The 22067-nt window shown below is 42.0% G+C and overlaps 1 protein-coding gene across 6 annotated transcripts in view; it reads left to right on the top strand.

Annotated features, from left to right (window-relative positions):
- Positions 1-3785: 3785 nt before the first annotated feature.
- The window catches only part of LOC114842314 (nck-associated protein 5-like), a 104464-nt gene continuing 86182 nt past the window's right edge, over positions 3786-22067 (top strand). For 3 of the 6 annotated variants that reach the window (XM_029127873.3, XM_029127872.3, XM_029127871.3), the window contains exons 1-2: positions 3789-3990; positions 10313-10415. In XM_029127873.3, the coding sequence (XP_028983706.1) occupies positions 3860-3990; positions 10313-10415 (234 nt within the window). In that variant the 5' untranslated portion in view covers positions 3789-3859. Of the gene's footprint in view, positions 3991-10312; positions 10416-18802; positions 18822-19273; positions 20148-22067 lie in introns of those variants that run through there. The other 3 variants (XM_029127879.3, XM_055503239.1, XM_029127874.3) reach the window with 3 other exon arrangements.

Raw genomic sequence — 22067 nt, 5'->3', positions numbered from 1 at the left:
AAAGCTTTCATTGAAATCGTTAGAGATGGAAAGAGGCCGAAAAAGCAAAGGATGCCACTCCTCGTCCCAGCTGGCGTTGACTCAGTGGCAAAGGCCACAGAATCTTGTCTGTGAAATAACAACCACTTCTACTCTTCTCCTCAAACCCTCCTGCCCAGTCTTCACCTCTGCCTGACTGTCTTCATCATCGCCTCACCCTAATCTGGGTGTCATTCATGGGGATGTGAACCCAGAGTCCACATCTCAGCCTCCTTTTGTGTTTGCCAGTGCTCTGATTAGGGAAAAATCTGAAGGGGAGTGGGGGGTGGCAGTAAAGGCAGAAAATGAGAGGAGGAGGAGGAGGAGGAGAGCTTGGCAGTTTGCCTAGATGTGGCACTGCATATAAACATGCTGAAAACACAAGGACTATTTGTTTGAGTCTCCCATCCTTTTACCTCAAGGAGAGTGGAAAAACTCGCATGAAAAAGCTGAGATGCAGCTGTCAACAGGGCCACAATAACCAGGGGATGACCACAGCAAAGATGACTGGAATGAAGTCTAGATGGGGAAATTTTTAAATTAAGTCAATTTGTATAGTAAAAAAAAATTGGGAAACAAAACGGTGTCAAGAGAGCAACCAATTTATGTCTACAATACATATTGGACTAGACAACATACACTGGGCTGGATAATATGTCTTCCTCTCTGCATTCATCTAAATCCCCTTAGCTTGATCTCCTGCAGATTCAGAGGGGCTGACATCAGTTCAAACTGCAACTCTCCCTGATTTGTGGGAGATGAGATCTTTACCTTATGTATTGTACTTGACCCTCCTGAGTCCACACTGCAGTAACACGGTACTGGAGGAAGACACAGAGACGTTTCTGAGTTCCCAGTGCAGCTGCAAATAACTTTTCTTTCAATGCAAATAAGATTAATGTGGCGTGTCAGCGTTAGTGTGGGACCTGCAGAAAGTCACATCCTACTCCACATAGCAGATATTCTGGAGGGAGACTCGAAACAACTGGCCTGGTGCTGTCCAATCATGCAAAAAATATGGTGTCAGATTTAATATTTAAATGAATCATATTTACTGATCAAATATTATTAATTTCGGTTTTAGTTGTGTAAGGTCCTCAACCTTACCTTGACTTACCTTTTTGTGAATTGGCTCTAAGCAAATAAAACTGAACTGAAGAAAATGTAAGCTGTTGACTATGTATATTAGCCCTGGGTCTTGTGTACACACATCATTACACCAGCAGATTTTAAAGTATCAAAGTATAAAAGTGCACAGTACTTGTTTAATTCCTATTAATATGTTGCAGGGTCTACCATTTAAAAGTCTAACTTATAAAACACGACGCTTGTTATACCCACCATGATACACCCATGCGTTGCATTAGGCAGCAGGGATTAATTAAGGCTTAATGACTGATCTGTTGTGAACCACAGCTGAGGCTATCTAAAGGGCAGCTTTATGTTTATTTTATCCATTTATTCATCTGTGTTCGTGTGTTTTGTAGTGTGTCTTCCTTTCTTTCTTCCATGACCTCTCAATCCATAGGTTCTTCTTCAGAAATAGTGGAAGCAGCTGTGAGTATAATATGACTTTTGTCCTCAGTGGAGATTTCTTGCACCAAACACAGGCATGGCTGCAATGTGAAAGACCACAAGTTGCACAAGTCAGTGCATGCATAGTAAATGCTTTGCCCCATCTGCTCAAATCCTCTCCAGGCTGCTGCAGAATACAATACTGTATATTCATCGACTAGCTGCGAAACAGACCCGGTTGAGCTAGAATGTTGGAGTGGAGTACAGCATATGTAAAGCCAGTAATGCATGGAGTGAGTCGCCTGTAGATAGAATTTGATATTTTGACAATATAGCCAAGCCCCATTTTGTGCATTTAGCACAATAGGCAAATTTAAATGGTTGTAGTTCCTAAGTGGGGCAAAGTAACGGCGACACAAACCTGAGATACATTTTTTGAAAAAGTCTTCAACAAAAGTTTTGTATGTCTTTTAACTAAAGAAATGCCAAAACAGTGTATGTGGTAAATTATTTGACAAAGCAACTTGTTGACCTGACTTCTATGACGAAAAAACACCTAGAAAGAAAGAAAGCTTTATACTGTTTTGTGTAAAAAATAATCTCCAGACGAGGACCAAAGTGACCATTTGGAGACTTTGCCTACTTTTAAGGAGACAGCGCTGTGTTATTAGTGGACCATGTGTTTAAACTGCAAGAGTTCCCCAAGGACATTCACTCAGACCTGGGGCCCCAGTTTGTATCAGCAGTATGGTTGAAGTTTTGTGTTGCTTTTGGGTGTTCTGTGTTTCCCCGCAGACGAATGGTCAGATGGAGCGCATGAACCAGGAGGTCGAGTCCATGCTACGGTGCATGGCATCAGCAGAACCATCCACCTGGGCCCAACAACTACCCTGGGTGGAATACGCCCATAACTCCCTGCCATCGTTCGCCCTGGGATGCTTACCGTTCCAGACCACCTATGGGTAACAGCCGCCGCTAATTCAGGAGCAATGGGAGAGGGCTTCCTTCTCATCCATACAAGGTTTGGTTGCCGATGTCGCCGCACCTAGGGTCAAAGGGTCACTTTGTCTGATCTGTGTATCCAAATTCTAAACTGCCCAGAAATAGTTGTCAAATGATTATTTCTGTCTAAGTTATGATATCATTCATCTTGCAGCCCTGTCTCACAGTGTTGTCAGCCTACTCAGTGTGTCTTGTGAGTGAACAATGTTGCAATGCAGTGAGCTTAGAGGGGAAGAATGCGACAACAGAACAATTTTATGGGAGAAATTGCTGCATTTGAGGCCATGAGGAATTCGGCATGGACGGGGCTGAAGCAAAGCATTTGTTAGCAGCGGTTGAGGATGACAACCAGTGGGCGGCTGATGCTTTAGTTGAAGGGCTTTATTGCAGACAGCAGGCGACTTGCATGAAATATGGTTTTGGGTTCTGTTGGATCCTACAAAAGTTCTATTTAAAAAATCAAAAACAAGTACATTTAATTGTAAATAAGGGTGATTGGAAACTATTGGCTTAATGTACAGAGGAATGTGGAGAGGTGCCCTGCAGAGAGCCCAATGAAAAGCAGAGAGCTGGTGGCTCCTGGCCACCGTAAAGAAGTCGACTTTGCAGTACAGCTGAGAATCATGTGCCTCCATTTAAATGAGAAAACAAAAAAGAAAAAGGAGACAGAAGAGGAAAGTTGAGCTATGATCCTTGGGATGTTGCCAAGCCAAGACACTTGAGGAATGCAGCAGCAGCTCTCTCTTTGCAGTAAGATTGTTACAGCTACTGCTATCTGAGTCAGGGAAACAGGTCTAGTCCAGTCAGCAAGTCTCACAGACAGTGTAAAGACTGTCAGAGCAGACAGAAACAAAATGGCACAAGTGCTACTCAGAGAAGGAAAGTTGTGGTAGTGTCTGGAGGAGAGATGCCAATCATTGCTCTGCTTATTGCTTTTGTATGTATATTTAGAAACTACTCCTGCACATAGCCACATGACGCTCAGCTGATCTGCAAAAAGAGCTAGTCTTGTCTTGTTTGTGGAGTTGTGCGTATGAGAGAGAGAGTGAGTGTGAGGCATGCGGTGTGACTCCTCCAGCCCTGGCAGGCAGTTAATAAACACAGGCCTGTCAACAGCTGCTGGTGATGTAATGTGGGACTTCTCCTCACTCTCCTTATCCTCTAGCCTCACCCCGCCTCCCTAACTCCCCCCACCAACACCACCCACCTCCCTCCTTTCTATTTACAAGTCTCAGACTTTCAGCACTGGCAGCACAGATAGTGTTTAAGTGTGTGTTGTGCGCCGCTTCCCCCCTGCAACACAAACAGGGGAATTTACAACAGCATGTGTTCAGCTGCCCTGAGAGGAAATTCCACATCATCACGTTGTCCTCCTAACCAAAACACCTCTGAGAGTCTGGGAGCTTCAGGACTGGCTTCAAACCTGTTGAGTGGAGGGGATCTGACCGGTGCAGAGTAAGTTTGGATTCGTGCTTGTCTTCAAAGCAGACAGAGTCAATGAGTGACTAAAGGCAATGCATGATGTAAAAATCGTCTGTAATGTGTAATATGTTTAAATAAGTTTAACAAAAATTGACACCTAATCCCAAATCAAATGTTTAGCATGTGCAACATTAGTTACAAACTGACTTACTGTTTTTTTAGTAAGTCATCAGTAAACCAGTTTTGTCTAATAAAAACATAGCTTTACACATGGACGAAAATAACCAAAAGTGTTTCATATAAACACAGAAATTTATATTAGCTATTAATTGTCAATAATTAACTATTTGTTTGCTGCATTTCTGGATTAAACTATATTTTAATTACAATGTAAGTGTAAACAAAATAATTTTAAATATACAAAAATATAATATAATAATATATGCTGATATATATATTTTTTTTTAAAAGCTGCCCATCTTATGATTGTCACATACCAAAGTGAGTGGGGAGGCATGGTTGTGTATTTAGATAACTGTAGGAAAATTCCTCTGCCCTCTCTTGTGTAGTGTATCACCCCTGGGCTCTTAGTATCCTGAGTATATTTTCCTGGCTTTTTTCTACCTGTAGTGCTATCATGAGAGAGTTCAGCTGAGAGTCACACTGCTGGGCAGAAGCACACTGCGGTGGAGACTCCCTTGACAGGAAGCAGGAGTCTTTTTTTCCAGGATGTATATTAAAGCACAGAAGGCATCTGGTGGGATAAGCACAGGGAATTGCAGGGACTCCCCTCATGAACAGGATGACGACATTGTATTCATTGTTTTCCACCAGACCTTCAAGCCTTCCCTCTTTTTCAAACCCCCCACATTGAATAGTCTATTCAATATTGCTAACTAAAGGAGATTAAAAACAGCTCAGTCACTTTCTACAGGTATCGTTGTCATTAGAAGTTACTGAGAAAGGCATTCTCTTACAGTGCCCTATCTATTTTTTTTTAAATAATTTTGGTGTGGAGGTGTTTGCATAGTACAATTGAGAACAAGTCTTTCAGCCAGCGCTGATTGGATGGAGCATCACTCATGCTTGACAAGTTTTAGCAATAATTCTAGGGTAAGTCAAATATTGAAACTCTTGAAAGTGACAGCATATCTTAAATGACATCATGCAAATTTTGAATTACTACAGAGGAGTTACTAAAACGCAAAGACAAAACTGAAGCTACTGTTGATGAGTAAATGATTAATTGATTAGGATAGGTGTCACATGTTTGTCTGCTTATTCTGAATATACATCACCTGAATTAGAAACAGAAACATTATCTTCAGAAATGATACTGAAATTTGTAGACTTTTTCTTCTTCGAGAAACAATTTTGCCCGACTTGAAAAACAACCTTTCAGCAACACGTAGGCTGTCCTGACATTTCTATAATCATGAGATCATTCAACACAAAGAACTTAAGCAAAGAACTCTTGCATGTGTGTGAGCACCCAATTATGCATGCAAAGCTTTTACTTTCATCTGTGCACGTTATTTGTGAGCAAGCTTAATTAAACCTCTTTCAATATAAAACATGTCTATACTATCTTTATAGTAAGCTCACAGTGCCAGAAGAACATCCAAGCTCATGCAACATTAACTCAGCGGTGATAAAATGTGCACATGTTCTAACTGGCCTTGATTAAAAATTTCCAACAAGAACACAAGCACAGTTATATAAGGAAGTGTGGTGCTGATATGGAGCCTGCCTTTCTTTCAGCGTCAACATACATTTTAAAGGGTTTGGAAAATTGACCTATTAGCCTTGACGGTTAGCTGCTCATTCTTACGCCCATGTGATAAATACTGAAATGCTAAACTTGCGATGATTACTAGCGTGAGTAAAGGAGCAGCAGCTCTGAGTGCATGCTGTAAAAATGCAGGCACAATGTTCTCCTAATGATTGGTTTGCTGACAGCACAGAAACAACAACAGGCCAGTGTAAAGTATGGCTTATTGTTTGAGGCTATCAGACGCAGTAATTCCACGTTAGGCTGTGCCAGGCCTCAGCTGCTGGTGCCAACTGTACCGGGACACATGCACAGGCAGGATCAGACAGGCCGGCCAGCAGAGGGACTCGAAACATCCGATCAGCACCGGCCATCTGTGCTGCTACAATACAGATGGACCTCTCTCTACGCACATTAAACCCCACATCAGACACTTGCATGCTTCAATTTTCTCCTCATTGAATGGAAAGTAATAGCACCCCCTCCCCCAGTCTTCCCTCCCACTTCCCCCCTCTTGTAGCAAGCGCATTAAAAGCGAGACTCCAACGTATAATCTTCCTGGTCATTCATTCTTCTCCACGGACATGGCAACATGTATGAATCATTCAGAAGAAAAATAAAGAGAGAACTGGGTTGTGGGCCATTGGGGGAGGCTTTGGCGCTGACCTTGTTTCAGGCTCCCCCTCATTCAAGGCAGGAAAGGGCATGGACGCAAAATGAATTGGTTCCTGGGGCAAAGGGGGTGCACTAATCAATGCCCAATCCTGCTCCACCATCCATTTTCAGGCCCCGGCACTTCCAGGCAATGCTCTTTTTCAGGGGCAGTTGAATATTGATCACATAGGCCTGTAGTACTATTTGGCCAAGAGGCTTTTCTTTCCAAGTCCTTTGAGTTTTCACAAGGTTTGAAATACAGTAGATGCCATTGTTGATTGAAACGGATGCACAATTGAATGTTGTCTCTGAAATCTTTGGCTCCTCCTATATTTTATTTATATATTTATTAATTTTTTATCTTTATTTAAGCTATTATTATCACAGTTTAATATATAGCAATATAACGATTAAATCACTAAACAAAGACACACCAGCGCAGGATATTTAAATGCCTCTCTAACCACAGGAAACACTTTTATTGCAAATTCCACTGCAATTATTCCTCAATGAAAGGTTCTGTTTCATGGGGAAAGGGACAAAGTTCAAGCCACATACTTCACACACTTGATATCTGTGTTTATCTGTGTTTGAACTTACAGTGACAGAGATTTGTTGCTTATGGTGACTCTTTACTCAGTGTGAAATAAATAGGTGTGTTAGTGAATGGCTGACTATACCTGGTACAAAGGGCAGTATTGTCACTTGTGGTAACACTTTGGAGTCAAAAGCCAGAGGTTGGAGCAACAGTGTTTTTTTAGGGCAGACCATTGCTGTAGCTTTAGGATTATTATAACTTTGTGTATAGATTAAAAAAAACAGTCACTGTAAAGAGAGCACAGCTGCCCTATTATTCTAATTTTACAAAGTCACAGTATCAAATCAGAGCTACGACAATCCATATTCATGGGCAATCTGATCTTTTTATCACCATCCATCCATGAGACTCAAAGTGTGTTTTCAGGGCAGTGATCTCTCAATGGGTGTAGGTGTTATCATTAAGCTGTTATCCCCTCACATTATCCCTGGTGTAGTTTGGAGCTGTCTGGGGCTCTGTGACCTCAGCTGGGTTCTCCAGCTTGTTCCTGGAGCAGATGTTAAAGAAGAGAGTTCCCCCCCAACCACCCACCCGCCCACCTCAAACAGCACCCCTCCATTTGGGTTGAACACACACACACCATCCTTCCGTGCCTCCTCCCTTCACTCTGGCATCTAATTAGGCCTACAGCACAAAGGCTCACAGATGTCAGCGTCCTCCTGGCCTCCTTTGATTATATCCTTTCCACCCCACTGGCTCACTTGCTGACTGGCTGGATGACCGTCTGGGAGCCGTGTGGACCATAGGCGTTGACGCGTGTCTCTACCTTGCATCATAAACTCAGGCAAAGGGGTATTCATTTTCAAATAGGATGGGAAAAAGGGATTTGTACCTCGATATTAGTTACCAAATCAGTGCCACTAAATATTTAACACAGCATTTGTCATGAAAAAGAAGTTTAGTACAGTAGTTGAGGTAAAATGGCTGAAGCTGATGTCTGCTCTTTGCAGACACAAGGCAGTTGTACAATTAGAAGTTACAGAAAAGTGCTTTTTGGGAAGCACAATGTAAATTACAAAATAGGATTATAATAATTTAAGAGTTTTAAAAGATTACTCTGTTGATACTTTAAGTCACAGACTGATTGCTAAATAAATAAAATTCCTTACACGTTGACCTAACTAATGCTAGTGTGGCTAACTGCAGTGTTTGCATAGTATTTGCTTATCAGCTACAATCAGAATTTATCCCAGTCAGTAAACACAACTCCACCAAGCCTGAAGTGCTAATGTTTCATGATGATGTGGTGATTAGTGTCAGCGTGCCATTTCTGGGAGGGCAGGCCTTTAATCATGTTAGTTGCTTGAATTTTCTCTGACTACTAGAATACAGTTGTTACATATTTAGTCTTAATATTCTGCTTTAATACTGTATGTTTATAATGTAAGTTGTTAATGAGTATTGAAGATGTCTCAGAAAGCTTCTTGTTTAAATCATTGTTTTCTTTACTAGCAAAATTTTTCCTTCATTGCTCGCCTTCATCGCACACCTGTTTATTATTATGTTTAGCCTTTACCACTTCTGATCCATGAACTGCCTTATCCATTGCACTGTCTAAACCAGGGGTGGCCAGCAGGACTGTGGCTGTCGAGCACCAGGGTCGGCCACCCCTGGTCTATGCCCTAAGGAAAATGATGCCAGTGAGTCAGGATCCCGGGGCTGGTGGATCCAGCCCCTCTGTCTCTGGCTCCCACCATGCCGTGCCCCTGCTCTGGACCTCACACGCTACTGCTCTTTTCCCTTAGTAAACTCTCTTTGCAATCAGACAAATCCACACCAGTGTTGCCAGAAATAAAATAAATATCATATTCATTATTTATGCGTATGATCTAGGATATCGTAGAGACAATTTACGATAGTTTTGACACTGCTGTTTGCAACCACATGCCTTTGTGCCTGTTACCCTTCAACTTTGTTAGTAGTTTGGTGTTAGTTGTTTAAGGTACTGGTTTTGTGTTCGTAAGACTTTAGTCTGAAGTCTTAGTCCTGTTTAATGCGATAATGTGTTTCCTCTAGTCTTTTTTCCTGCTTTTCCTTCCTAGCTTCTTGCGGCAGTTTCTCCCTCCACACCATAGCTCCCTTGGCTCTGTCCTCCTGGTTGTGTTTGTGCTTTGTTTTAAATAGGAGTGTTTTTGGTTTGTACAGTTGTGTTTTAAGTTTTGATTAAAGTGACTCATTTTCATTTGACCTTGGTTCTCTTTGGCTCTGACTTGATCCAAACGAACCACCTAGACCCGATCTGGACGGATCTTGGATGGCAAATCATAACACATTTACCCTCAACCCCCCCCCACCTGTCTATGCATTCAAAGAAAGCTGTGGGCTTGACTTCCTCCCCTAATCTCTAGTGGAACCAAATGGGAATGTAATCTAAACATAGATGAAACTATTTGTTTTGTTGCAATACACTTGCATAATTAGTCACCAGAAAGACAGACAAGACACTGTTGTTTCTGTGTCATTACAGACATTGCTTTCATATCCTGTTCCCTGATTAAGCAACTTCCATCTATCCTAAACAGCCCAAGGGTTTGCAGAAGTGGGACAAAAGCGAAGAAGTCCCTGTCATGCTTAGACACTTAACCATCAGTTCTGGGTACAAACTTAGTAGCAGGTCCTGTCTGCAATGTGATGTTTGGCTTGAAAAACAATGCTAATTAACTTCTATGATATGATGAAAGCTAGTATAAACAAATACTGCTCTATTGTAGGTTACACAGGAGATATGCAGTACTTTACCTCCAATACACGCATGCAGTAATACAAGTTAGGTTGCCCATGCAGGGTCTGAGACCCTGAAGCATCCATCACATGACCCTTTGACCCCTTCACCAATGAGGAAGTTGTGTGCTTACTCTGTACAAAACCACAACAAAGCCCTAAGCTTTTTGTAAAGGAGTAGTATGCGTGAAGTAAAGTGTTTATCTTTGGCCGTGGCCCCATTCAGGCCAAGTCTGACTGGTTCCCAGCGCTGTTTGGAGAAGCCTAGAAAAACAAAAGGGTTTAAAGTGGGGGTTTGGACGTTGGGATGGAAGTCTGGAGATTTCTGACACAGGCATTCCTGTCAGGCCTAAAGAAAAGTTCACACCTTGGATGGCTCTTTTGCAAAAATGAAACTGAATCAAATGGGAGAGAAAGAAAGTACAAGAGGGAGTTTGTGTTTGTGCTTGTGTGACTGCTGCGTCTGCTGCTTTTAATTTGGACTTTGAACTCATCTAAAAGGTTAAAGACTTCTAACACTGGAAACATGGACTGCCGGACACGAGGCGTTTCTTGTTGACTTTCTCTTTTTCCTTCTGCCCTCCACTCCTCCCCTTTCCCCTCCCTCCCAGGGCTTCCCAGGTGTGTGGATCATTGCAAAGTAAAAGGACTATGAGGAGACACCTGGAGAGGCCGGAGAAGTTAAAGAGATTGTCTCTTGACATCAGCTTACTGGTAAGTCAGTCTTCAGCACTTGCTGTTGCTGATCATTTAGACAGAAAATGGACATTAAGTGTTCTTTGTTGGACTTAAGCTTTTTCCCCTCAAAGGAAAGAGTGCATTTTGAGATTTTTCACTCACAGTAGATCTGACGAACTTTTTTTTCTGTTTTTGTGGATTGTTGGGATTATTTTACGTATGCAGTACCCTGTTGATTAAGCATGGTTCTGAGAGTCGCACTCTTGTGTCTTGGGGCACTGATATACTCCATCTTTAGTTTATTCTGTCTGCTGGGAATGACAAAAGCAAATTTCTCCCTACTGTAGGAAAGGTCTACTTATTAGTGTTTGCAAAAGAAAACAATATAAAGCTTCCTATATTCAAATGCATGTGACTAATGACTAATAAATCAAGCAGAACAAATTGTAAAGCATTCATAAATGTCACAGATGCCCTGAGATTCAAGGATTGAGACTCTACAAAGCGCATACACAAACATCCACGTGTCAAACGGCCTTGAGACAAAGCAGCTTCCTATGCCTGTGTTTGTGAAACACATTGCGGCCACCGGTGAGTGACAGCCTTATCTCCACGCCGGACCGCGCTTTCAAATCACAGGACTGGAAACTTGTTTTGACTCAGGGTTAACTGAAGGTGAATCTGCTCATAAGTGCCTCTTTGGAATGTCAAGTGCAGCCATATAGCGGCTGACTTGTTGTGTCTGTACAGGAGTTAAGGAGCTTAATTCAGCCCCTGGCGCCTACTGTGCGGTCACTGCACAGGAAATAATGAATCAAGAGGCTTAAAATAGGATTTTGATACAGGAAATACTGAGTTGATGAAGGACACATTTATTGCAGATTAACCATCAACTGCAGTGACTTGGGGAGTTCCACTTCAAAGGTAGAATACAATCTAATCAAAGCATAAGGTATCATACTGTAATAAACTGGCAGTTTGTTGATTATGGTGCAGTCTGTGGCACGTTACTGGCTACAAGACTTTAATGATTCACGATTCACATCCCTTAATTTATTAACTTGACCTAAGCATCTGATTTACTGCTGACCCATCTTAACTGACTGCCAGCAGACTTAAAGGCATTGGTTGGCTGTGCATTTCATGCCTATGTCTGGGTCGTCCTACTTAGTCCTGCCTAAATTATTACCTAATAATCGCATAATAGTGGGAAACTAAGACAATGAAAACTAACAAAACGCAAAAATAAGTACACCAAAAGTACAATATGTGAGTTTGTAAGTTTTTCCAGCACTGTAAACTCTCATAAAATACACAAAAAAGATGATAACTACATAACAAACTATTGAATATATAAATCAACAGATCATTTGCATTACTTTGCATTTGATAATTAGCAGCAACAAAACAAGGGTTTGTTCCTTTTCTCACAATGTGCAGCTTTGTTTGGAAGGTCTGTCTTAAAAACGGCGTCTCCTTCAGTTGTTGTGGCCTTTTCAGGCTTCAACGCATACATGATGACATTAAGTATTGCTTTAGCTGGCCTTGGTGACGCACACTCGAAATCTCATTGTCTATTTGTTCTTGTCTGTAAACAGGATCTTAACTACTTGACTATCTGTTCTGTCTCTTCTTCTCTGGAGAAATTAAGTTGCTTTTTATTTTACTATTTTGCATAAAACCTTTTTTTTATTTTATATGATTATTTTTCATTTTTTCTGATGAATGACTTCTCAGTTTAACATTTGCCTCTTTCTTTGTGAATAAGCATAAATACACACGACATTACGTAACACTGACTCTTTTGCTCAAAGCAATAACAGTATTTTCACATTTCACCCAGCTGTCCGTGCTCATCTCTTCTCACTATTTCCCAGAATGCCTTTTGAGGCCAGAGTTATTAATGTAATATAAGTAGGAAAAACAAGAATTTTCATCATTTAATAAAACAATTACTGTAGGATTGTTTTCAATGTTAATATTTCCTTTTAGTTTGACCCACAAATTTTATTCCCTACTTAAACTGCAACATGTCTGGCTGAAGCACACTTGATGTGATACTGTGAAGTGAGACGTTCCCTAATTTATAATTTATTCTTCACAAAGCTAAACCCTGAGGTTTAGCTTTGTGAATGTATAACTTCCTTTAGTGGATAATTACTTGCTGATGTGCTTTCTCATCCAGTGACTGTACTGGATGATGCATAAAAGCCTTCCAAACATTATCACTACTATTTATAGTTACTGGTTTAAATGAGAGATACTGTAGCTTTAATTGCTTTAATTGGACACATGGTGACCTGATTTAACGTGAGGCTGTATGTAGGTCATATTTGTGATATGCTGTTATGATTCAACACGCTCACATTTATTCATTCAGCTATCCATGCATGCATTTTCCTTCCCTTTTTCTTCTTTTTTCCTGTTTCGCTCTCTTATGCACTGATCTAATCTCTATTTTTTCTCTCTCTTGCTCTTACTTGAGTCCTCATTCTTGTTCCTCCCATGATGATTTATTCTCACTTGGGGCAGTTGGAGCAGAAGGGTGCTGGGTTTTTTTAAGAGTGGGACATGAGGAGACCTGAAGCATTTTGGTAAAGGTCCAGCGTGGATCTGGTGGTAGTGTGCAGATTTGATTCCATGACATAGGGTAAGCATGAAAAGTACTTGTTCTTTTGGTTGGTGCAGCAAGTTTCTGTTACTTTTCTTCCCCAGGAACTTTTCTTTGGATTATTTTCTTGTCTTTCGCAATTACAAATCTGATGTCCATGTACATGGATTGTTTGCAGGAGACAGAAGTAAAGTAAGGCCCTAGGAGTCCCTAAAATGTCCCTGGTTTTGCACCTGAGACGCACTTGGTCACAAAAGCTAAGACAAAATGTCATGAGAACCAAATAAAATGAAGTATTTTCCTCTTTAAATGTTTTACATGGCCTAGCTTCTGTTTGATGTACATACTGTATGGTTTTCATGCCAGTCTATGCCACCACCTCTCACATATATAATACATGTGCCAGCATATGTATCGTCAGTGTTTGCAGGGTAGGCTTAAGGGGGTTTTCTTGGGCGTGTAAAGCTCAAGGCATTGTTTTAATGCATAAGTGACATTATATATTTGTGTACATTCATGTACAGCATGCTTGTATTTAAAGTGTGTGTGGCCTCATGGAATGGAGCAGATCCTTAGTCAGTGTTATCAGCATTTTATTGATGTGTTCCATCACATCACTCTGCTGCTGTGGCAGGAAATAGATTGGGTTGGAGCATCTAATCTGGATCAGGTTATGTAGCTCAGGGATGTCCCAGAGTTGCAGCAAATGCTGACGCTCCCGTGAATAACTGGGGCACCATTTAAATTACATAACTGTTGTGTTGCTGGGATGATTTTTTTCTTCTATTTATTTTTATCATTTGATGCACGCCTGCGGATGAGACTGTTCATCATGCAGGGACATACACCGTGAGCCCAGTGGTCGTGGCCGGTCCGTGAGCTGCTGCTAGCTGCTGCCAGCCAGCTGTAACTAGGTCATGGCAGAAGCTCTGTCACAGGGACCTGCACTACAATGTAACAGCCATACTGCACTGCAGTATGGCTGTTACATTGTTTGTTATAAAGGTAAACCTTCACAAAAATGCACATTAAAATATTTATGAAGATTAGATGCTGGTTTGTAAAAAAAGAAACTGAAGGTGTCAAGACTATTGACACAAATGTACTGTAACGCATGACGTTAATTACAATCCCTAGGGTGCATATCAGGAGGATCATGCAGCAAATCATTGACAATATGCATGCTGACATGGTCTTGCATTTTTCTACCTGAATGCAGCAGCTATGGCTTACTGTATGGGTATTGTAGTAGTTAGTAATTTTTCATAGATTGGATTTATTGAAAAAATATGTATTGCGGAAACAAAGATAAATTAATTCAAATCAGTAGCTAACAAACATTTTAAGCAGTTAAACTGTAATTGAAGAAAGTAAAAAAGTAAAATTGCAGTGTAGTGAAAGTTCTATGAAAGGCTGCATTTCTGTGGTTGTCAACAATGGAGCATGCACTATTTCTATTCATAGTATATTATTACTATAAATGTCACTGTTTCAGTTTCTATCACATCTTCGGTCAGAGCATCCCCATCTCTATTATTACCTATGCAATAGGCATAGGTAATAATAGAGCTCACAAGCAAATGGCTCAGCTGTGAGCACAAAACAGTGCACAGAGCTGGAACGTGGAGAAAATAACTTTCAGAGTTGTTTGGAGCTTTGCAGATTTTCACACCTATGCGCACCTGGCTGCCCATGGGTTGCGGTCTTTATAAACTTTCAGAGTTTGGCGCGACACAGATTTTCCTTTCTAAGATTAAAGGCCCTCATCACGTCTGACGTAGAGTGTGAATACCTTTAGGTGATTGTGTATCAGCTTGGTGTTAATTGGAGTGGGCATGATAAACTGTGAGATCACCGTACTTCCCTTGACTTGGGTCAAGGGAACAATTAGCTTTGTTTGTCTGTCTCATTGCACCTAATGAAATTCATCTACAGTATCTGGATGCGGCATCTAATGCATTTTCTCAATCTGCAAAGCAATACTTAACAATTTATGGATCAAATTGGTGGGGGCACGTCCTTATTTTCTCCCCGACACCATTTTCCTTGCCAGCATTTACAAAGTGTGCAGCAATGCAATCATGCTCAGAGATAATTGATAACAAAAGGCCAAATTGAAAACACTCTGCAGGGGAGGGTTAATAATCAAGCCCTCCGCATTACTGATTAAATGCTTGCTGCATAGTTGTGAGTTGTATTGAATAATCAGCATGTGGTACTGCTTTCCTGTTCATCTACAAAGTATTTTGGGTTTAGCTAAATCCCCCTGGCTTTTGTCAAGCCTCCTCCTCATATAAAGTATTTTACGTGCAGATTTGCTGCCATGGTGTGATGTCAGGTTGCACATTCGCCAAATTGTCCCAGAAACAAGTCTCGAAAAAGAAAGGTTTGTTTTGTGCATGCTAAATTTAAGTGCAAATGAATTGGATGGCAAACCAGCATTTAGTGCGTTAGACCTGCCTGGATTCCTTCCGTCTTCTCCCCCCACAGCCCATTACAGCCGCTGCTTATGATGCAAAATGGAGACATAAAACTAAGCAGGGGAGCAAGCTCTGAAGCTGGATGGGAAGAAATGCTTAGTCTAATCTGACTGGCTCCAACATCATGAGGCAGACAAATGGAGAAGTATGATATTATTTCTGTGCAGCTCAAACTAATTGAGTGTAATTATACAGTGGAAATCCTGCGACAATGCCATCCGCAGTGAGGGCCCCATTCTCACGCCATGTGCTTCAGGATGCCAAGCTCAAGGGACAAGCACTCACTCTGTGTGTTAGCTTGGTTTTTGACTTAGCAGTGCCTTAGAGTTGGAGGCGAATTGGACAATTTGGGTTGGAGCCATTTACATAAAAAGATTTAGTCTCTCCTTGGAGGAGCCTCTGCATTTTCTCTCCACAGACTCACTTCTTCTACAGTGTTTAAATAAAGTTTCTCAGCAGGGGAGTTCCAGCCTCTGGACCAGGCTGTGGCGGCTCCCTCACTGTGCAGGTGACATACCATACATACCTGGGCTCACCGCGTGGGTAGCCATGGGGCCGCAGGGTGTGGGAACCCAGCAAACTCTGGGACACTCGCTGACTCTGAGAGGCAAACGAGGAGGTGGCATTTTTCCTCCTCGTGTCTCATGGGAACCGTCTTCACTCTCATAAGCACGATGAGCAGCGATTACAGCATTGGCTTTTCCCTAGACTCCAGTCTGAAGCACTGCGGCTTCTCCCATAACCAACCACGCTCTGTGGACGAGACTAAGCGGCCTCCATCTGTCTGTAAAATTGTTGTAATAATTATCCAGGCTGTTTTGATTTGAGCCACTCATCTATTTTTCCAACCTCTGGGTAAGACGATTTGGCAGCCAATGGCTAGTATCTTGTTTTTATTAGGGGCAATTATAACATATTTAATAGATGTCTACTTCACATCTATTAAAGTTAAGTGTTTCTTTTATTTTATTTACACAACATGATGTCATATTTATTTTCTGTTTAAGTGTTTTTAGGAGTCAAATATTTATTTCAGGCAAAACAAAAGTTTACTACATACAACTTTATCCGATATTTAGCCTGGGCTGCTCATGGCTGCCAGTCCTACCACACTGATGTTTACTAATCTATGACACGTGACATATTTAGTAATGATACTTTCAAATGCATAAAACTTTGCCTGCTCAGGATGTGGATGATGTAAACGGTCTTCCAAAGAGTGTGGAAAGTCGGCCCTGTGCCAGCTCTTGTAATTGGACATCCATTTTCCTTGTCCAATGAGGCCATCCTTTGTGCCATTGAGGTTGTGGGGCGAATTGTGAATTCTTCTTCCAATCACAATGAAGAGCAGAGTTGGTACAGCAGTAGCGTGCGGTTAACATCACATGCCTGGCTCGTAAAACGTTAGCCCTTTACAGCAAGCTTCGCTCTGCGGTTTCCTTTAAAAGTGTCCAACACTACGAACACAGAACCATTTTGAGAACTTTGAAGTCTGTAGGGACCACAGAAAGACAGTCCTCTCTATTTGCCAATGTTATCACCCCACAACCTCAAACACTTTCTCCAGCCTTTTATTGGTCCCTCAAGTGTCACACAGTTTGGGAATAAGCACAGAATGTTGGCACTGAGAATAATAGTAATAGAAAAAACACTCAACATTTGTCTGTTTTGCAAAACTAAAACTTTAAATATGCTAACTTTACAAACAGCCAGGTCAGGAAATATGCTGAAAACGTGATGCAGTAGTTTATTTCAGGGCGCTAATCCTCTCCAGCCATAGAAGGGTTGTTTGTTTATCACATGCAGATGAAGCAAAAGAAAAAAGGCAAAATTGAAAGGGTGTCTAACAGATTTGGGTGTGTAGCTTAAGTTCAGAGAAGAGCCAGAAAGTGGAGGCTCAGGTGGGGCTGCATCTGTGAGCAAAGGGAAGTGCACCTCGTCCCCTCATGTACTGCTGGGGCGGGACAGGCTTTCTCTGCGGCCTCATGGCCGCCTGGGTGGGGGTGTGGGAGGCAGAAGATGGCTGCAGTGGTGTGGGAAGCACACCCTGCTTATTCTTCTGCACAGAGACCACTCTGTGATCACATTCTCCTCTTCAAGCGTCGAGCCATTTCCTCAACTCGGATCTGAGAGAGCTCTTCCAAGCTCTCTTGAGAGGGGCTGCAGCTAGAATTGTGAGAGAACCAGATATGTTGGTCTGTAAATTAGTTTTCCTAAAAGCAGACAAGCTTGAGTCTAGTTACGATTCAAATTCCATGTCTGAATCTGGACCTTATTCAGCCTTGCTGCCTTTATCCATATACTCTTATTATTATTATTCATTTGGGTAATTATTCAGTGTACATCTCCTGCTCTATCCTAGTCCTAGTTCCAGTAGCTTGAATGTTTACACATTAATTCCAACCACTAAAAAACACATATACTACTAAAAAGAAACTAAGATTTGATGTCATGCTTAAATGTTTATGTGTGTGAACATACGTGACTCCTAAGACGTGGTTGTTTCCATACGTGTTCATGTCTGCGGACACTGAGACTCATTATGTAGGAAAAACGGATGCCTCCCAGGGAATGTGTCCCACGCAGGAGAGGCGGTACCGGTTGGGCTTGTATAGTCAGTTCCTACCAGGTGTTCACATAAAGGAGTGGCACTTCCTCACATGTTTGAGTTAAAGGTCAAAACCCACTATGCTGTGCTTTGGAATTTGAGCGACTTGCAGCGTACAACTTGGCAAATGATTCTAATATTTATTAACCCACTGGAAAATGTATTCAGAATATATTTAATATAATATGCAGTTACTGTTAATCATGCTGAATATTTGACAAATGAACCATCTTAACGGCTGATGGTTTATTGCCAAATCAGTCATGTTTACCCAGAGTCAGTCTCTTCATGTCTAGAATTATGTTGACATTAATGTCTTTTCAATAATAAATTTAGTTTAGTGCTGGGCTGACTTATGGCTCGTCATGCCACAAACTTTACCAACAGAACTCTTAGCTTGCACAATACAAACTAAATTACCTTTCCACTTAGGAAATGTCTTATGACTATGCAGAACTTGCTTTGAGAAAAAACAATTAGTCACTTAGAGGAATGCATTGAAGAAGGCCGCCGATCTTTACACCTATATCACCTCAGTGTGCGAAGCTACTGTGACTGATGTCATAAATTCCAGAGGGAGGCTCGCCCAGGTGTCTGCTGACTGATGAGTTTGTGATCTGCATTTGAGCAGGAACACCACCTGCCACCCAACTCCCATCAATCTCGGTCATAGTCATAACCTTACCCCTCCTGGGTAGAAAGCACTGTTTAAATAGGTCAGTGGGGGCTGAACTTCAAAACATGTGAGTATATGCAGTATTTATTTTTGTTTACAATCACACTTCAAAGACAAAACTGAGTGGGAGCTCATTGTGTCTGACAATAGAACATGTGGTTAGAATATTTAGTATTGGGAGTCTACCTCCCAAAGTCTCTGCGTTCTTTCACCAAGAACATGCTTGAGGTCATCTTGGCAACCACTTTTTGCTGGTGGGTGATATCATGAAGCTTTGCTCAGCCAAACGCGCTGGAACAAGTTTTACTGTACAGTATGTCTGGAAACTCTCGCCTTGAGAAACTTTATGACTTAGTTAATTGTTAGTCGTCATCTATTAAAAAAAATTATTATTTTTATAGTTAAAACAAGACAGCAGTATTTTGGCTTTTTTTTCATCTGAGGAGGAATTATTGAAAGTGTCGGTGAAAGACTATTGTCTGATGTTTCATTTTGGTCTATAAATGAAAGGACACAGAATACAAAAACGAACTAAAACTAGAAGCAAAACGGCAACCTGAAAACCCCTTATTCTCCACCACACTGACCCACTTGTCTTCCAAGGAAAAGTACTGTAGCTGGATTAAGATCCCTCTTTTCCTTCCAGAGAGTCAAACACACGATGTCGACGTGAGGCAAAGCGTAAAGACTCCCGAAGGCAAATGTCAGACGCTGTTTGATAGTCCTGTCTCTCTGCCAGTCAGCTGCATGAACGCAAATTTTCTCCCACTTTGTGCTGCCAAATCTTTCTTTGCATTGACCTCCGTGCAGGGCTGCTACTGAAGTGAGCAGTGAGTCCAAATCCTAACTGTGTGTGGGTTTCTGGACCCAAGCTAGAGTCCCACAGTGAGGAGAAAGAGCCAAATGAACCCACTCTGCTGACGAAGTGGTGTTTTATGGCTTCACATACATGCATGAGCTAACACAAATGCACACAAACACTTGCGAAACATGCACATGTACAAAATACTCTGCTAGGCAGCAAGCCTAGTCAGTCTGGCCCAGGTGATTTAATCTGACTTGACTGGCTTGTTAAATATTGACAAGCGCTGATGTGGCCTTGCTGTGGAGAGACGAGGATTTAGACGAGACACTTCGCCGCAAAGGCTGCACAAATGCCTGCTGCATCATCGTCCAACGCGCACACACCGCCGAATGCAAACGCACACATGCACAGTGGCAGGCAGCAGCTGAGACTCTGCACGGCAGCCGGGGCAGAAGAGGGGAACGGAGCGGAAGAAGAGGCAGGCGAACAGACGAGAGCGAGCGGGCAAAGATGAGCCAGTTTGGGGACCGCGCCATCGCGACGCTCAGCGGGAGGATCCAAAACGCTCCCCTGTTGGAGCTCTTGGTGGTGAGTCTGGGTTCATACACTGAACCCCTCCGATTCCATCCATCCCTTCACACATCCGTCGAGGAGGTAACTGGGACAGGAGGCAGGCTGTCTGGGTATGGAAGTAGGTCTAACTGGGTCATAATCAGGCTAACATCCTGCCCTCCAGGTTGCCCTGATCCACACCCACCCACCTATAGAGATAGTACCCCAGACTGGAGCAGGAATTGCCCCAGGTTGGAGGTGAATGGCAAGAGGGGGTTGCTGCCAAGCAAAAGTTCCAATTTATCAGGGGGATGTGTTGCAGTTTGGCATTTATTTGTATTTGTACAGTATGTGTATTATCCTTTTTTAATGCATTGCAATGAAAGTAAAAAAAAAATCTAATTTGAGGTGAATGATTTACTAATAATTTACAATACAAATCTACATTGAGAAATCCTCATTGTCTGCAGTGCTGCTGTTTTTTTGCGTGTCTAAGCCTCTTACTATATCTGACCACCTACAATGCATGTGAAGTGTTGGCGATCTTGCCATGTTCCATATGTAGGTCAGTAGCTGACGAGCTGTGTGTCTGCTAATTACGTTAGAGAATTGCGCTCAGCTCACATGTTCATGGTAGATCTGCAGAAGGTCAGGATTAGCGAACCTGCAAGTTGTGAACGGGTTCAGGTGGATGTTTGACATTTGTTTAGTAGTAGGTTGGTGTGTGTGTGTGTGTGTGTGTGTGTGTGTGTGTGGTGGTGGTGGTGGGGGGGGGGGGGGGGGGGGGGGTCTGTGTGTGGCAACAGCCAGATCTAAAAATATCACCGAGGTAGAACTGAGTCTGACCTTCTATATGGTTTGTTTTTGACTATTTTAGCAGGTTTTGTGGAAGGACGGATTCCAAATGCTTTGACTTATTGGACTGGTAATAAAATACAGTTTGCGCTCTTCTGAAAACACAGCACAAAAGTACAAAAAAGCAATAATTTTACAGAGAATCTTCCCTTATTTCTTTTTTGGTCTTTCACCTCCTATTGAATCTGTCAAGCAGGGGTGTTTCTACGAATTTCTAGGCTTCTTATCCTCTGAACACAGCACGGACGCATTTATGCAGACAAATGTCTCCAGCGAGCTCAGAGACTCTATATATTCTTTATCTGATTACATTAACAGGAGCTGGATAGTGAGTCGTGGAGAGGGAGTGTATGTGTGTGTGTGTGTGTATGGGGGGGGGCAAGATGCATGATTGCATTTTTCCATCCTACTTCACTCTCTTGCTCCTCCTAATGCCCAGATCGCTCCTTTTGCTCCGTTTAGACCCTACGCACACACACACGCATGCACGCACGCACACATGCACGCACACACACACACACACACACACACACACACACACACACACACACACACACACACACACACACACACACACACACACACACACACACACACACACATACTCATACACTGACCCACTGAGCCTTTTCTAGTCTGAATGATTTCTATTAGGCACGCCATGAGATTATTTTTTCACTGGTCTTTTAAACTGTAATACAATTTAGCATGGGCTTGCATTATGGCTCATGTTCTATGTTCAGTCTGCACTTAAAGCATCGATCAAAATAAAGCTTTGTCAGGGTCACAGAGATGCTTTCCTGTTAGCCTAGCTTTTACTTTGGCATGAATGAAAACAATGCAGACACAAGGCCACAAACAAATGCAAACCTCTGTTTACTGCTTGTCATGTTTGTTAAGAGTTGGTTGTACATGTTCAATTAGCCAACAGTCACTTTAGCCTTTGTGGTCTGCATCAATGCCTGAGGATTTGTACTTTAGTGTGAGAAAAGAGCGAAAACAGACAAGCTGCAGATTTAAGAACACAAACTGCTGAGAATCATTATCTGGTACTAGTTGTAGCTGTGGAGCTCATTGATCTCGCACCCGGGCCGTCTTTTC

The sequence above is a fragment of the Betta splendens genome, chromosome 2 (assembly GCF_900634795.4).
Source record: "Betta splendens chromosome 2, fBetSpl5.4, whole genome shotgun sequence".
NCBI classification, from domain to species: Eukaryota; Metazoa; Chordata; class Actinopteri; order Anabantiformes; family Osphronemidae; genus Betta; species Betta splendens.
The sequence above is the reverse complement of the archived record's forward strand: the minus strand, read 5'-3'. Positions and strand labels throughout refer to the sequence as shown.